The 17,466-nt window shown below is 43.9% G+C and overlaps 1 protein-coding gene across 9 annotated transcripts in view; it reads right to left on the reverse strand.

Moving 5' to 3' along the window:
* SMYD3 (SET and MYND domain containing 3) overlaps positions 1-17,466 on the reverse strand; it is a 658,827-nt gene that overhangs the window by 11,911 nt on the left and 629,450 nt on the right. For 8 of the 9 annotated variants that reach the window (XM_073338294.2, XM_073338292.2, XM_073338291.2 and 5 more), the window contains one exon: positions 1,264-1,372. The exons of the other annotated variant lie outside the window; for it this stretch is intronic. In XM_073338294.2, coding sequence (XP_073194395.1) covers positions 1,264-1,372 — 109 coding nt within the window. The remainder of the gene's footprint in view (positions 1-1,263; positions 1,373-17,466) is intronic. 9 annotated transcript variants of the gene reach the window in all.

Consider the following 17,466-nt stretch of genomic DNA (forward strand, 5'->3'; position numbering starts at 1 on the left):
TGCTTCAGCCGGCCTTGTAGCAAAGCATACCAATTAGGTGCTGTGTAGCGCTTGTGTTTTGTGATACAGTTTCAACAGAAAGCCTTGCCTGGCGTCAGTGCTGAGCCCCATCCTAGCCCAGCAGCAAAAAGACAAAAGGATGGAGCAGATGGCTTTCTGAGGCAATGAGCAGAGGAAAAAAGGAGAGAGTGTCAGACACCGGAGATGGGGAGAGAGACTGGTATAGGACCTCACTGTGTGTAGCTCCTTCAGGCCTGACTCTGAAATGGGCAACATCAATATTACAAAGTAGTAGCCAGAAGGCATTGGGGCAGCAAGTCTTATTGGGAGCTTGGGATGGGAGAAGACTTATAACCTAATGTCCCAAAAGCTGCTGTGGAATAGAGATACAAACCGCCTGTGTGTGTGTTTTCTTCAATATTTTTTAAATGGTAATAATGGTAATATAATGGCAGAGCAGAGCCTGGAGTGGAAGGAAGTGAATATAAACTCAGTTCAGGCACAACAGGGACGGCTTAAACCTGGAATATAACTAGATAGGAAGCATCTGCCAAAACGGATCCCAGTGAGAGAAAGAATTGGAATGATAAAAAATAGCATGGATTAACAGAAGCTGCTCACTGATTTGAAGTGGGGCTTGTAAGAAAACACAAGTGTTAAAACAAATTGAGCTCCTCTCTCAACTCACAGAGCCCAGAACCTGTGGAAATGTGGGGCAGGGCTTCTGTTTGGGAGCAGGAGGGTGGGGAATGCAGCGCAACCATTGCTATCCTCCTTCCACAGTTCCCATTGGAATTACACCCACTTTTCCTCCCTCGTAGGAGAAGAAGAGCATCTGGCCATTTAACATTACCAGTTTCTCCTTCTTTTTTACCCTTCACACCCACTCCGACAAGGAACAACTCAGGGCATAGTCAGAAATAAGAAGAAGGGGGAAGAACTGCATAAGGCACTGAAATATTTTTACCCTTCTCCAATTTAATAGCTGTTTTCCATTCAAGGTTAGGGGGTGATTAATGGCACCTTTGTGCTACTGACTAGTAATTAAAAATGACTGATATTAAAGGAAGCCTGCACTTGAAACACTAAGCAACAATGACCCATCACCACGCTCTGCAGTTATTGCCTGGGGAGTTGGCACTGAGAGAAAGACTGGGGAATGGTATTCAGAAGCATAAGGTGCAATCAGAGCTGGAAGGGGAGGAAAATATGGAGGATTCATGGAGAATATGGGAGGGGAGGAACACAGTAGTCAACACTGACCTGCTTCAAGGTTTTCAGTGCTTGAGGAAACATGTCTTGAGTATGCTGCAATTTGCCCACTCTCATCAACTGGACAGCCCTCAAGGGATGAAAGCTGGAATAATACAGTCTGTGGAGAAGAGGAGGAAAAATATAGTGTCACTCTGTCAGCTCTCACCTTCACAGTCTCTGCCTCCGTGGAGAGCTATTAGGGTGGGACTGCAAAATCATTGTGAATTTTAATAAAGTACTCAGAGAAAATTAGCTGCACTACTAAGAAGCATGAAATACTGAGGGGAATTAACAAATTATTATTGTCTGTCTCTGTGGAATACCTTTTACATTATCCTGTTAGAAAGTGACAGGGGATGGGATTATCTCATACACTACTGTTGGATAGTACAGTCACATTTACTGTACTTGGTGTTCAAAAAAAGAGAGAGAGAGACATTCAGTCTCAATACCACCAAAGCGATTTCATTTTCAAAGGGAAGTTTCAGCATGGAGCCCAACCCTGGATTCCTCATTCAGGGTAAGCCCACAGGAGAGGAAATGCCTGGAAACCTTATGACAAAAACAGTGTGTGTGCTGATTTTGAGAGCTGCCTGTGGAGTTCCCTCCCATAAAACAGTTGGGAGAGAATATGTTCCAGGAAGCTTCTAGTCACAGGGCTGGGCATTGTCTGGACAAGGTATCAAGAGCAAGTAGGACGTATTTGATCTCTCACAAATGCTCTCAATTATCTCAGTTTTACACAAGGCCAACGCTCCATTTCACTCCTGACTTACATTAGTTTAGGCGGATGAAAGCAGAATCACGATTCACGCCCTCTTGTGTTTAGAGCAGGGAACACATGTAATGCTGTGGTACCACAGTACACTGTGGAAGTGTCAGCATTGTATGGCAACCTTTCCGCATTTCCAAAATTGCAGAGCATATCTTTATTAATCATGCACGTTGAAGATTAAGGACCAAAGCATATGATTCCGCAAGGATAAGCATCACCTCTGATCAATATAAATAATCCATTTTCTCCATTACACCAATAATGAACTCTTAAAGGTTCTTTCTGAGTATAATCATTGGAGAAGCGCTGACTATAAAATCCCTGGGAAGAGACATGTCCTCTTTTACAATTCAGTAGGAACATTTTCAAAATGGTGGATTAGATTCTCCTTTCACTTATCCTGTCCTTACCTACGGGATTCCACTAACTTCAGCAGATTTATTTCTGATTTACACCATTGTAGGTGAGAGGAGAATTAAGCCCATTGTCTGGAGAAATTAAAAATAAATAACCTGATAACAAATTAAATGATTTGAACAAGTCGGATGTGCAGGAAATGCGCAGAAAATCCATATGAAAGGGGGATAAATTACCTTCCCCTTTCACTCTATGCTGAAAATGCAACCCTGAGTAAATATAGGCATCTATTTCAATAGCAATGAAGTAGAAAGTTCCCTGATTACAAATTCCAAATGAAGTATGGAAATATAAACATCATGTAAAGTAAACACAAAGAAAGTTTCTGTTGATTCCAAAAAGCTGCCACGAAGATGTACAAAGATACATAGGTAACGTATTTCTGACACATGCACAATATGGATGAGACCCAGCAACAACAGCCTCTTCCCCCAGAAAGCCCCCCTTCAAGCAGCAAAAGCCAACTCATCCTTAAAATAGCCAAAAAAATTATCCCATGCCTTCAAAATCTCCATCCTTTGTAACCACAAAGCACTATGGGGATGCGTTAGATTGCAAGATGATTTGTTTGGCCTTTTCTCTGACCAAAAGGAATTGAGAACCACTAGACCAGAGTGAAGAAAAAGATCAGCAGTAGCAGTGTCAGTAGCTAGTGAATATGGCAGTCAAAGTTTTCAAGAATCCATGGCTCCGAACAGACAATTGGTTTGAACACTTGAAAATAACCAGTGAGTTTATTTTTAATTTTCAGTTTCGGTTGTTACATCTATTGGCTCGGGGACATCCATCCCCAGTTATACTGGAGGAAAAATGTAATAGAAGCTGAGTAGGTCAGATTCCAGTGTGATTACAGAGGAGTAATAGTAACTTCAATAACGATGACTTAGGGGGTAGACATGGTTAGCTGGCAATCAATTACAATACCTCAGTAAAACCTTCTAATATCCATATAAATGGTACATATCTGATTGTATGCCTCTATCCCCACCACCTGTATGTCAGTATGACTGCTACACTGGAGGACGGGCTAAAATGGGGCCCAGCTGGGGCCACCCCCTGCAGCACCCCACAGATCCAGAATTGTGTAGGGAAGACCACCACCCACAGCTCTGGGATCACTAGGACCCGATGGTGCCTCCCCCTTCCTCACCATGTGGCCTTGGGGGAAACTGCAGAGAGGAACCAGCCAGAGCTGCTGCAGAAGCAGCCAAAGACGGGACCTCCAGACATTCCGAGAACTTTCTACACTTTTGACTGCACTTCCTGTGCCCTATGCTGATTGCCTGTTTGTCCAAACCTCTCCCTCCCCTTTCCTCAGTTTCATCTTAGCTTCACTCCAGGCCTGCCCCTCCTATCCTCTTTCCCCCCTGCCCTGTCTCCTTCATCCCCCCTTCCTTCCCTTTTCTTTCAATTTATCTGATGCCCTCCTATTTAAACCTACCTAAAAGAAATCATGGCACTAACATGACATTTGCTACCATCACACGGTTCACTTTGCTAGTGTATTCTACTCCTCTGCTCATCCTGTATCCATCTGTAAACTCTCCAGCTCAGGGACTGTCTGCTACTCTGTGTTTGTACAGTGCCCTATTCTTGGTTGGTCTTTAGGCACGACTGTAATAAACATGAATATAACATAATAATAATAGGCTTCTGAGGCCCTGATCCTGCCATGTCTAGCATGCATGCAGGCTGCTGAGCCTGTGCAGAGCCCCTCTGCCTTCAGCGGGGCTGTGTGTGGGCATAGCAGTTTGCTCATGCGCTACTGTGGCTCTAGCTTGTAAGCTTCTCAAGGCCAGAGCTGTCTCTTCCATTGTGTCTGTGGAATGTCATGAACGGTGGGGCCCCAATCTTGAATAATAACAACTGATGTCAGTGGAGCTAGACCAGATTTCCTAAGGTTTATCTGAGATAGAATCTGTCCCTGTATCTCAATGGATATTTGTGTCCAGTTCTTAAGATAACTGGAATCCAGGAAGATTTAGGATTATGGTATATACGATACTAGACAAAGCAGAAGGCAATTCAACAACATGTCAGGCACACAACCAAGAACACTTCCAGCCATAAACGAATGCAAGTGGAAATTTCCGAGGAGGCGGTAGAGGAAGCAAGCGTGACACTGAGCGCGCTGAGTACATAAATATTTACAAAACTGTTTTACTGTGCTGATTTATGTGCTGATCTTATGCATGTGTTTAGTTACATTTCGCAAGCCTCAGTGCTAACATTTGAAATAGCTATTTAATCACCGTTCTCTGGAATAAATCTGTTGAACCATTGGAACGTCTTTTGTGTAGGCACGTCCATGGGGCCACCTTACAGGACGAATCTGAACAACATGCAGCTCTTCCGGGAGAAATGTGAAGAGGCAAAATACTGTTGGCTTCTTCCAGGCGTCCTCATTCCTGTGTACTGTCAAAAAAACTGGCGCATGGCAAGGACTAAGAAGATGCCTCAGGTATTTGTGAACCAATATGTTATCCCCAACAGTTGCTCTGATCAAAACAAGTGGTTAAAATTAAGACTCAGGAACGGATTCACCAGCCAGGGGATTGACATCTAAAGATCATCACTAAGAGGCTAAAGACCCTTACACAGAAACACATACTTTAAAAAGCACTAAGGCTCAAAGAATCTTACAGCCTCAATCTAGGAAGGATTTTCATGGATTTATCTGGGCCTAAGGTATAGTAAGAGCAGAGAAACTTACTGAGAACTGAAATAAAGGCCCAGAGTTCCATCGAGTCCACCTTTCCGGCCAAAGTCTGACAGTGTAAAGGAAAGTTAACCCCATACTACAACTAACAGGTAAGGCAACACTGTAAATGAAGAGGTTTGGGGGCACTGAGAGGATGTAAGGATCCATGGGACTAGAACCCTGGTCAGTGGAGCCTGATGGCTAGCATTGCCATGTTGTCACTGGGAGGGCAGGCAGAGACATATCCAGGGAACACTGTGGAGACTGGGCACTGCAGGAAGTACTACCTCAGTAGTCCTCAACCTATTTACCATTGTGGGCCGCATATGCAGCTCTCTATGTGCTATGTGGGCCGCAGCCACATGTTAGGATATAGATATTCAGGCCTGTCTGTAAAGGCCTATACTCTAAGAATTTAGATGTATTCTTATCACTTAGCTAGTTATAGAGGTATAAAAGAAAGAATCAAAATCACTGTCTGCCGGTGTAAGGGCTTTCTCTTATTGTGACAGTCTGAGGCCCTGTTCTTAGGCTAAGATCTCTGGCTAAGCAGCAGAGGCAGCCATAAGCTGGGAAGCGAACGGACACATCCTCACATTCCAAACTAGTCACATTGAAATAAGGTGCTATTGGGCTGTTAGGAATACAATCCTGTGCTGATAATGCCTATCACCTCCAGAGAAAGGGAAGTGCCTAGAAAATGTAAAAGGAAACTTAGTTTGATAGCATCCTGTCTGGCAAGAACTCACTTATCAATAGCTGGGATGTGAAATCCTAATTTCTGTGGTGTTCTATCACTGTAGTCCCCATTTCCCTACTGTTTGTCTGTATAATCTCTGTCTGGTTCTGTGATTGTTTCTGTCTGCTGTATAATTAATTTTGCTGGGTGTAAACTAATTAAGGTGGTGGGATATAATTGGTTACATAATCATGTTACAATATGTTAGGATTGGTTAGTTAAATTTCAGGAAAATGATTGGTTAAGGTATAGCTAAGCAGATCTCAAGTTTTACTATATAGTCTGCAGTCAGTCAGGAAGTAGGCAGGGAATGGGAACAGGGAATGGGGGTGGGGAAATTGAAATCATGTTTTGCTATGCGGGGGAATGGGAACAGGGACACAGATAATGCTCTGTGGTGTCAGAGCTGGGAAAGGGGACACTGTCAAGGTTCCTTCCCCACTCTGAACTCTAGGGTACAGATGTGGGGACCTGCATGAAAACCTCCTAAGCTTACTTTTACCAGCTTAGGTTAAAACTTCCCCAAGGTACAAACTATTTTACCCTTTGCCCTTGGACTTTTGCTGCCACCACCAACTGTTTAACCGGGTTACTGGGAAAGAGTTGTTTGGAAATGTCTTTCCCCCAAAATCCTCCCAACCCTTGCACCCCCCATTCCTGGGGAAGGTTTGGTAAAAATCCTCATCAATTTGCATAGGTGAACACAGACCCAAACCCTTGGATCTTAAGAACAATGAAAAAGCATTCAGTTTCTGAAAAGAAGAATTTTAATAGAAGTAAAAAGAATCACCTCTGTAAAATCAGGATGGTAAACACCTTACAGGGTAATTAGATTCAAAACATAGAGAATCCCTCTAGGCAAAACGTTAAGTTACAAAAAGACACAAAGACAGGAATATCCATTCCTTTCAGCACAGCTTAATTCCTCAGCCATTTAAAGAAATCATAATCTAACGCATATCTAGCTAGATTACTTACTAAATCCTAAGAGTCCATTCCTGTTCTGTCCCCAGCAAAAGCATCACACAGACAGACCCAGACCCTTTGTCCCCCCCCACCAGCTTTGAAAGTATCTTGTCTCCTCATTGGTCATTGTGGTCAGGTGCCAGCGAGGTTATCCTAGCTTCTTAACCCTTTACAGGTGAAAGGGTTTTTCCTCTGGCCAGGAGAGATTTTAAAGGTGTTTACCCTTCCCTTTATATTTATGACAGACACTAAGGAAGGAAACTGGAATTATTGGAACTGGAACTTGCTGAAAGTTCACCCCAATAAACATCGAATTGTTTGCACTTTTGGAGTTCAGGTATTGTTGCTCTCTGTTCATGCGAGAAGGACCAGGGAAGTAAGTGGGTGAAGGAATAAGCCCCCTAACACCACACACTATATATACTACCTGTATGGCCCTGAGGATGTCACATGGGCCACAGCTGTGTGCTGATTGGGCCAAAAGCAGCCGTTGGTTGAGAACCACTGAGTGATAGTACCCTGCAGGCCTCTGACTGGTCAAGTGCACTATTTAACCCTGGATGGGGCCCCAAGAAGTGGTCTGGGCAACTATACAGATTTCTGGCCTGCTGCAACTCCAGATATCACCTTGCTTTCTGATCTCTGATCTTCAGTCCTATCCTGACTCTTGCTTTCTGATTCCAGCCCGGTACTACCTCTGATCTCTGGTCTCTAAACCCGGCCTGACTGTGACCCTGACTCTTCCTTATTGCATCTGGCTCTAGCGATTCCTCAACTCCTGCTCATGGATTACCATCTTGTGGCCATCCTTGACATATGGACACCAGCCCAGCTGGGAGTTTTAGGCCAGATTGCCTATGTCCCAGTCCCTTACAGAGGAAGACTTTTCAGTTCTGTAGACTATCACGTTATGGGACTGCACTTGCAGCTGGTGAAAGCTTTCAATGGAACTATGCCAATTTACACCTGCTTAATATATGGCCCGTATTCTAAAAAATGAGATTTAATTATCTTTGCTTCCATAGCTACAAACTACTTTGAAATAATCAACTCCTTTTCCAGTTCAGCCATGATTTTTGCCTGGATGATCTCCTGCAACAGTAGCTGACTATATGCTTTGTGGAGAAGTATTTCCTTTGCTTTGTTCCAAATATATCTGCTGTTCATTTCTTTGAGGGACCTCTTGGTGTCCTCATATTACAGGACACCATAAAATAAAAAAGCAAGGACTGATTTGTTTTACTTATGCACTTCATTTTCTTTAATACTGTATCACAATCAAATCCATTCAATTTCTACCCTTTCCTGGCTAAATAATCAGAGATTTTGCATTCTCTTATGAGTTTAGCTAGCATTTGGTATTAAAAAAGAGAGCATCTATACCCACTATCATTTCTGATACTTTACAATTTAAAACAGATTAATAGATTTGCACTATTTTCTGTAATTCAATTTGCGGGGCTCACACTTACACCTCTGTCTTCAGTCTGATCTGATTTAAAACTCTCAGGATTTATAAACCCTGAAATGAGGGTTTATAATGGAAATGTTAAAAGACCTTTTAATTTGGTGACACTAAGGGCTGGTGCTACACATGGTTTTAATATGTTCTCTAACGTCTCTTGGTGTAAGTTAAGTAAATACAACAGCATAGAAGACCCGAAGTAGTTTAAGGATCTCTAGCAACAGAGAGAGAATTAAGAATGAGCTACCAGGCTACAGGAAATATGATGAGCAGAATGCAGAGGTGTCAGCATCAGCCTTCTGAAGGAAATGTATTATCTAAAGCTGGTGGAATTCATTGTAAATAAATTATCCAACAAGTTTGACCTAATTTTCTGTTTTGACTCAATCTTGATTTCTTTGACTATGCTCATTATTCATGATTTCAACAAAATACCAAATTTTACCAAATTTCAACCTGTCGGTTATTTGTAAACTGTTCTCAGCTATTTGCTCTTTGTTATACAATGTGTGATTGGTCACCTAATTCACATATTTTTTCTGCTCCTTGATTGAATGGCTGAAATTTTTTAAACAAAAGAATTATGGGAAACATATTTTCAGCATAAATTTAAGGAGAAATAATGATTTGTGCTAAAATACATGAAATGTGTGGTATCTATTATCATGTCCACAAATAAATCAGTGGTTGTGTGAATACTCAAACAACAAATTCTATGACCTCAACAATAAAAGTAGTCTGAACTATATTTAGTCATAGATTCGAAGGCCAGAAGGGACCATGATCATGCAATCCTCCTACACAACACAGGCCATAGAATTTCACCTGGTAATTCCTGCATCAAGACCAGTAACTTGAAGTTGAAGTAGAACATATGTGGAAATTCACTATTCAGAAGAAATAGTCTGAAATCACTTTTTTATATAATTCAACCAACCAGTTCTAGTGCTTTTAACATAATTTAACCAGCCCCATGCAAGAGCATTGCCCGGCAGCTAGTGTAGAAATGGCACTGGCATTTAGTGTAGAGACAGTCTCTCCACCAGTCTATTGACTGGAGAGCTCAACATATTCAAAGTTGAAAGAAAATATGAAGGGAAATATTTTTGAAACAGGACTAAAGCATTTTGCTTTGTACTTTAAATGGTAAGGGCAGAATATAATCCGCAAGGTTCCCCTATGGAAGCCTTTAAAAGCAGTACCGACTAACATGCTATTGTGTCTGTGTTTGGGAAGGTGGGCTCAGGATTATCTCCTTTTTTAAAGTCTTATTCTTTCTAGCTTTTTTTTATTTCATTTTGTTCTTAACAACCTCCCATTTATTACTGTGGATCAGATAAGATTAAACTCCTTCAGGACGTGACATTACCCTACCCCTCTATGTGGCAGGCCTGTCATTTTAGAACAGCAGACTGAATCCTTCACCTGGGGGAGAGGTGATATACTCCAGCTGCCCTGAAATGTTTATTGTCCGTTTTATTCCCCTGTCACAGTGTCTTGCTGAAACAATCAGAACAGCAGTGAACAATTTAATGCAGGCCTCACCCTTTTTTTAATCTTTCCCAAACTTGACCTCTGTAGATTAGGAGTGTGAAATTGGCTCCTTGGCACCAGGAGTCAGGATTTTCTAGTGCTAATTGCTAGTGTAATGTCTGAGTGACATGCTCAGCTCACCAGCACTCAGAAGGAATGAAAGGGAAAATATCCTAAGATTTTTGCCCTTTAAAACCTCTCACACAATGAAGCAGTGAATGGTGACTTGCTGCTATATTACTGTAACACCTAGATTCAGGCCCCACTATTCTAAGCACTATACAAGTACAGACTGAGAGAGTCCCCTGCCCTAAAGAAATGGGAAACTGAGGCACAAAGAAATTAAGTGATTTGTCTCAGGTCACAATAGGAAATCTCTGGCAGAGCCAAGACTTGAACCTAGATCTCCTGACTGAGCCCTGAGCCAGTGTTTCAACCACAAGACCATCCTTTCTGCATGCAGAAGGCCTGAATCTCATTTAGCCAAGGGCTGTTTTACACAATTCTGACAGTGCAAAAGGGCCTTAATGGGATTGTAAATGTAATTTATGTCTTCTTTACACTGCTATAGTGATGTAAAGCAGCCGTAGTGGAAATAAAAATCAGGCCCAGAGCATTCAGTTTAGAAACTCTTGTGCCAAATCCTGAACTTCTTTTTGTTCCTTCAATGGGACTTTTGCCTCAGTAGGAAGTTCAGGATTTGGCACTACTAAATTATGGATCAAAATTCCCCTTCATCATATACAGATCTAGCAATGTCCCACTACACCTTGTTTCAGTAATTTAACTAACACGACCACATAATCAAACGCACGCCTAAATCAACTGAAGTCACAAGAAACATTAGATACCCATTGAATAAATTATTTCCTCGGTCCTTTGGTCCTTTTGCTGTGTTCCACATGTGGATAATTTGTATCAGGTTAATCAAATGGATAGCATCTCAGGTGCTGGCTCTGCTAAAATGTGAATTATAACTTAACTAAATGGCAAATCAGACACAAGTAATATCTACTGCAATTTTCACTTTCATTCGCCATCCATCTCACTCACCAATTTAAAATCCTAACACAGCAGCTGAGCTGCCCTGCCCCCAAGCTGCCAGTCTAAAGTGTCCACTTTGAAAGCTCTGCCTTTTTCTGGCATCAAGCTATTGATTTCAGATATCAAGGAAAGAAGATGCTGATTCAGAGCTGGCAGTGGGGCACGGTTTTCCAGAGATGGTCATGCATGTCCTGCTTGATCCCTGAGGAGTCCTTACAGCACTCCCATATTCAAATTCCTGCCTTGTGGCTACCATCTTTCTGGCTGAGGTGGACAGGCTGGACCAGGTCAGTGTCTCTCACTTATTTTGAACAGTGCCGGGCATTCATTTCTTTCAGTTGATGAGCACATTGCTTCAGTCCCCTAATAGCCAAAAAAAAGCAAGAGACCAGGATGGCAAAGAGAATGCATCTCCCACAGGGCAGGGCATTACCACAGGGCCACTAAGTCAGCAATGTAGCAACCTATTTCATAATATGTGTACCAAAGAGGCGGGGAAAGGGTCAAAAGGAAAGTGAAGAGGAATGGGTGAAAACGGCAGGGAGGAGGGCAGTAGGTAAAAGGATCAAGAAAAAGAACGGTAATGCAAGAGTAAAAGATAATAAAGGAGAGCAGGGGGAGAGGGAGCTAAATTACAAGAGAACGATGTACACTGGAGACAGTGTAATTTTGTGACAGTGACCTTGGCATTCATTATCTTCTCCAACAGTAGATCAATGAGCAGACACCCATCTTCCACTCTAAGTATGTTACATCCCCTTGGAGTGCAATTAAAAGGCTGACCATAGGCACAAGTCATGCAAGCCTGGGCCTCTGCATTTTGTGAGCGGACCATTTTGTCGCTCTGACTTGGCAACACCCAGTGTGGCTTGATCTTTTCTTCCCAGCAACAGTATCAAGAGTGCCTGGAAAGAACTGAATCTCGCTGCTCAATCCCTTACACCCTGGGATCCAGGAGTGGAAAGGGAATTTCATCTACTCAATTTCTTCTGCCCTCTACTGCAGCTTGGGGTCCCATCAATTACAATGCCAGCCCAGCACACGCATAACTGCCACTAGTGTTAACAGAAGCTTCAGGCACATATTGAGGGGAGACCATATCCCCGGCTCTCAGAACAACCTGCAGCCAGGGCTCCACTCCATGGATCACCTGGTAGGACAGTACTGTCATCTTCAGCCCACAACCCTCAATGTCCTCTCTCCATATGCCATCGTCTCAGGTCACCTCAAAGTACAGATTTCCTGCAACACAGGAAACTAGTGGGGTAGAAAGTAGAGTACTGGTGATCCTGGTTAACTGCAGTGCAGAGAGATTCAGAATTCCTGTACTATGGCCCACATGGCGGTGAAGAAAGTATTTTTCCCCTTCATGATTACATCAAGCATAAGTGTCGTGGAAGAGCGACAGCTGCCTTGTCCTTGCTTTCGCTCTTAAGAGACAGGACCAGTTATTTTGTGCTGTGGGGAATTTTCTATTTACGTCACGGACAAGCCAGTTCAGAAATAGGCAGGCTGGGATGTGGTGATTGGTAAGTGTCAAGAAGGAATAAATGCAGCATCTTGTCTGGCTGGATTTCAGTCAGTCCCCACTGCTGGAGGCTATGGCATTATTATTTAATATTATTTCAGTATATAGAGCGTGGATGGTATGCTACCAATAAGCATTTCCCAGAGACAAATGAAGGCTAAGGCCTGGCCCAAAGCGTGTACGGAGTGAGGTTAAGATTGTAGCAGTCTTGGTAGAGCTGCTACTCTCCATCCTAGGTAGGTGAGTGGGACTTTGACTACACCTCTTCACTGCGCTATCCAGCACAGCTGAGCTGGCACAGAGGAGGAAGTAATCCTTGACTGGTATAAGGCTAGGCAAGATTATTTCCTCCTGGAAAGGGTGAGGAACCAAGGAGTGAATTATGACTCTGAATCATAGTTCAGTCCTTGATCTGCTACCGGGGCAACACAGCTACATGCTGTCCCTTTCTCAGCGTACATTGGATTCTTACAATCTAGCCCTAAATAAACAATATACAAACAAAGGATGGGGAATGAGCTAAACGAACTAAAGTGGCTGACAGTAAATTTGAGCACCAATATTGTTGGCTCCATGATTTTTGGTTTTTATTCTATGTATTGTAAATGCTGTTATACTTCCCTTGTAGTGAAATCCTATACAAGCGTAAAAGAAAATAATCTTTCCACAGATTTTTTTCAACCCACACGATCAATTTTCAGGATGGTTCAAAAATCCTATAGAACAGATCTCATTCTCTATTACTTTCTATAGGTTTTTAGGGAAACTTGTATAGAAGCCTATTCAAATTCTATGAAATCCTGTTGTTTTCACTGTGACACTGTATGGAATCTGGGGGACCCCTGAGGATATTATGAATATCAATATTGTAAAATTGCAATGAGTTGTGCCTGATATGCCATGTAAGGCATTTGCAAAAATGTTATAATTTGCCAGATATGATAATCTGGTCTATATGTTTGTATCACCTTCATATTATGGGTTATAGATATGTATGTAGGTATATATTTCAAAATTTGTGCTATGCTTCTGAGTGACACCCCCAGAGAGTTTGGCATCAGCACTGCCTAGCCTGTTTGATGGCCCATTAAGTACTCCTGAGGGCATTCTGTGCCAAAAAAATTAAAAATTCTGTGCACAATATTTTAAAATTCTGCAAATTTTATTTGTCAAAAAAATGTCAAGGCTCCAGCATGGCATTGGGGAGCACAGGCCACTGGCTGCACAGAGGTAGAAGATCACTGTGCAGCTCCCCACTGGGACATGGACTCAGCGGTGAGGCTGTACCCAACCCTGACACAGTGCAAAGACCCGGCCCGCCTCAGAAACAACTCAGGGTCCTGCCACTCTGTGTGGGCAGGCAAGCTCAGCAAGGCAGGATCCAAGTGTGGAGGGGCTTAATGTGGGGGGATCCAGGTCTGGGTTGAGGGGGTTCTGTATGGGGCAATCTGGGTGTGGGCAGCTCAGTGGGGGATCCGGGTGCGGAGGAGATCTGGATGCACAGGGGCTTGTGGGGGGTTCTGGGTGCAACAGAAATGGGACTCTGCAGGGGGGTCTAGGAGAAGGTGCTTGAGGCTCAGCGGGTGGGGGTCTGGGAGGGATAGAGCTCGGCAAGGGGGTCTGAGTGTCAGGGGTTCAGTGGGGGGTCTAGATACTGGGGGAGTGGGGTTCAGTGAGGTGGGGATCCAGGTGCAGCTGGTTGGGGCTTGGTGGGGTGGGGATCTAGATGTGGGTGGCTCATTGGGGTAATCCAGGAGCAGGGGGAGTAGGGCTCATCGGGGGAGGGGTTGTCAGTGCAATGGGGGTGAGGCTCAGTGGGAGAGTCTGGGTATGAGGGGGTCTGGATGCACAGGGGTTGGGTGGATGGGGGAGCAGCTCCCTGAACAGGGATCTCTCCCCCTGCAGCTGAGGAGCGATGGGTCCAGGAAGAGGGGGGGAGGGTTACATGACCATTCTTGTGGCTTCCCTTTGCTTCCCCATCAAAAAGTCATTTTTCTGCAGGGAAGCAAAGAAATCTGTGGGGAAAATAAATTCTGCACATGTGAGTGGCGCAGAATTCCTGCAGGAGTAGTTAAGGACCATTAACTATACAAGTGATCCATTGAGAGAAGGCAAAGGATACACCTTATGACTCAGCAAGGCATGCAGGGACATGCCTATGGACAGAACTCTAAGGCTTCCAAGCCATGTGCTGGGCAGCTTGTGTTTGGAACAAAGGAAGCACAAGCCGCATTGCAAAAGACTAAAAAAGACAGCTGCATCTTCTCCATTTTGTCTTAATTCCTGCTTCTTATCTCTGGAGTAACTTCGTTTCTACAAACAAAGCTCTGAACAAAGGACTGAATGACCTATCCAAGCTGTGGCTGTGTCTTCTTGTTCTTTTTTCTTTATAATAAATCTTTTAGTTTTAGATACTAAAGGATTGGCTGGCAGCATGTGTCATAAATATAAAGGGAAGGGTAAACCCCTTTGAAATCCCTCCTGGCCAGGGGAAACCTCCTCTCACCTGTAAAGGGTTAAGAAGCTAAAGGTAACCTCGCTGGCACCTGACCAAAATGACCAATGAGGAGACAAAATACTTTCAAAAGCTGGGAGGAGGGAGAGAAACAAAGGGTCTGTGTCTGTATGCTGGTTTCTGCCAGGGATAGACCAGGAATGGAGCCTTAGAACTTTTAGTAAGTAATCTAGCTAGGTATGTGTTAGATTATGATTTCTTTAAATGGCTGAGAAAAGAATTGTGCTGAATAGAATAACTATTTCTGTCTGTGTATCTTTTTTGTAACTTAAGGTTTTGCCTAGAGGGGTTCTCTATGTTTTTGAATCTAATTACCCTGTAAGATATCTACCATCCTGATTTTACAGGGGGGATTTCTTTATTTCTATTTACTTCTATTTTTTATTAAAAGTCTTCTTGTAAAAAACTGAATGCTTTTTCATTGTTCTCAGATCCAAGGGTTTGGGTCTGTGGTCACCTATGCAAATTGGTGAGGCTTTTTATCCAACATTTCCCAGGAAAGGGGGGGTGCAAGTGTTGGGAGAATTGTTCATTGTTCTTAAGATCCAAGGGTCTGGGTCTGTAGTCACCTAGGCAAATTGGTGAGGCTTTTTACCAAACCTTGTCCAGGAAGTGGGGTGCAAGGTTTTGGGAAGTATTTTGGGGGGAAGGACGCGTCCAAACAGCTCTTCCCCAGTAACCAGTATTAGTTTGGTGGTGGTAGCGGCCAGTCCAAGGATAACGGATGTAATATTTTGTACCTTGGGGAAGTTTTGACCTAAGCTGGTAAAGATAAGCTTAGGAGGTTTTTCATGCAGGTCCCCACATCTGTACCCTAGAGTTCAGAGTGGGGGAGGAACCTTGACAGCATGTATTTTGGGTAAGATCCAAAAGATCCAGAAGTAGTTTGTGACTAGTTGGGGAGTTTAACTTCAGTGTCACCCACCAGTCTTGGGAGTATCTGCTCTCCCTTTTGCAGCCTGCCCTGATCTTGGCATTTCCAGTGACTGTTACCCTAGGCATACCGGGTCACATTCACTGCCATTAAATTCAATAGGATTTTTCCATATAGTTTGTCTTAAAGTTCAGATATCTGGTTATTCAGCAGTCTTGGTTCTAGAGGCCTTTTCAGAAGAAATGCATTTTAGAGGAGAAACAGGAGGTGTGCAGAATGCACAGAAGTAGCTCTAGCATATGGAGTCATGTGGAAACAGGATGTGGAGACAGGGAGAAGGATGCAATAGAGACAAGGAGTGAGATGTATTGATTGGACAGGGCCCACGGTGGGTTGGAAATGAATTTGGTTTTCAGGATGCTCTGAGGCCATATTCAAGTTGCAGTGGGGGAGGTTTAGGTTGGATATTAGGAAAAACTTTTTCACTAGGAGGGTGGTGAAACACTGGAATGTGTTACCTAGGGAGGTGGTAGAATCTCCTTCCTTAGAAGTTTTTAAGGTCAGGCTTGACAAAGCCCTGGCTGGGATGATTTAATTGGGGATTGGTCCTGCTTTGAGCAGGGGGTTGGACTAGATGACCTCCTGAGGTCCCTTCCAACCCTGATATTCTATGATTCTCGGCTGATATAAATTGGCATTGTACAGCAGCTGGAGCTCTGGCTCCTAATATTGCATAAAATCATATGGAAATGACATTGACGGTGTACCTGTATCTTGAGTTTAGAAAGCACATTTTATAAATTATTAAATTAAAAACAACAGCATCAGCACTCACTTTCACTGGTCACTATTCTCAATACAACTGTGAAAAGAGCTGTCTCCTGAATGTGTGCAATAGACCAGCTGGATTAAAGATCTCCTCTAGCGAATGGTCAGCAACAGTGACAAATTTTGAGTTCAACAATTCTCATACAACGGGGTAATATTTCATGCTAACCATAACACAGCCAATATGCCTAATTTGTGTCATCATGTTAGAAGACCTAGGAAACCCTGACAACTGCAGTCAGGAACAGGGCCGGCTCTAGGATTTTTGCTGCCTCAAGCAAACAAATTTTGGGCTGCCCCTGCTTTTTTTCGTGCCGGCTCCGCCCCAACTCTGCCGCTTCCCAACCCCTTCCCCAAATCTCCAGCCCCGCCTCCTCCCCCGGTCGTGCCCATTCCCCACCCCATTGCTTCCTACGGCTCCCCCCCGCGCAACCCCCCACCCTAGCTCACCTCCACTCCGCCTGCTCCCCTGAACACGCCGCCGTTCCGTGTCTCCCCCCTCCCTCTCAGGTGAGGGAGAGGCAGTGCGTTCAGGGGAGCAGGCAGAGCAGAGGTGAGCAAGGGTGGGGGGGAGAGCACAGGAAGTAATGTGGGGGGTAGAGGAACCGCTCCCTGCCCCAGCTCACCTCCACTCCACCACTGCTGCCTTCCCCGAGCGCTCCGCCACTCGGCTTCTCCTCCCTCCCTCCCAGGCTTGCCGAGGTGATGACACAAATTAGACATACTGGCCGTCTAATTGACACATTGACCAGACTAGAAAGAGGAGAGGAGTGCAGGGGTTGGACAAAGACTGGATGGGCGAATTGGTGGGAGTCTACAGTGGGAGA

This window comes from Lepidochelys kempii, chromosome 3, assembly GCF_965140285.1.
Source record: "Lepidochelys kempii isolate rLepKem1 chromosome 3, rLepKem1.hap1, whole genome shotgun sequence".
Taxonomy (NCBI): Eukaryota; Metazoa; Chordata; order Testudines; family Cheloniidae; genus Lepidochelys; species Lepidochelys kempii.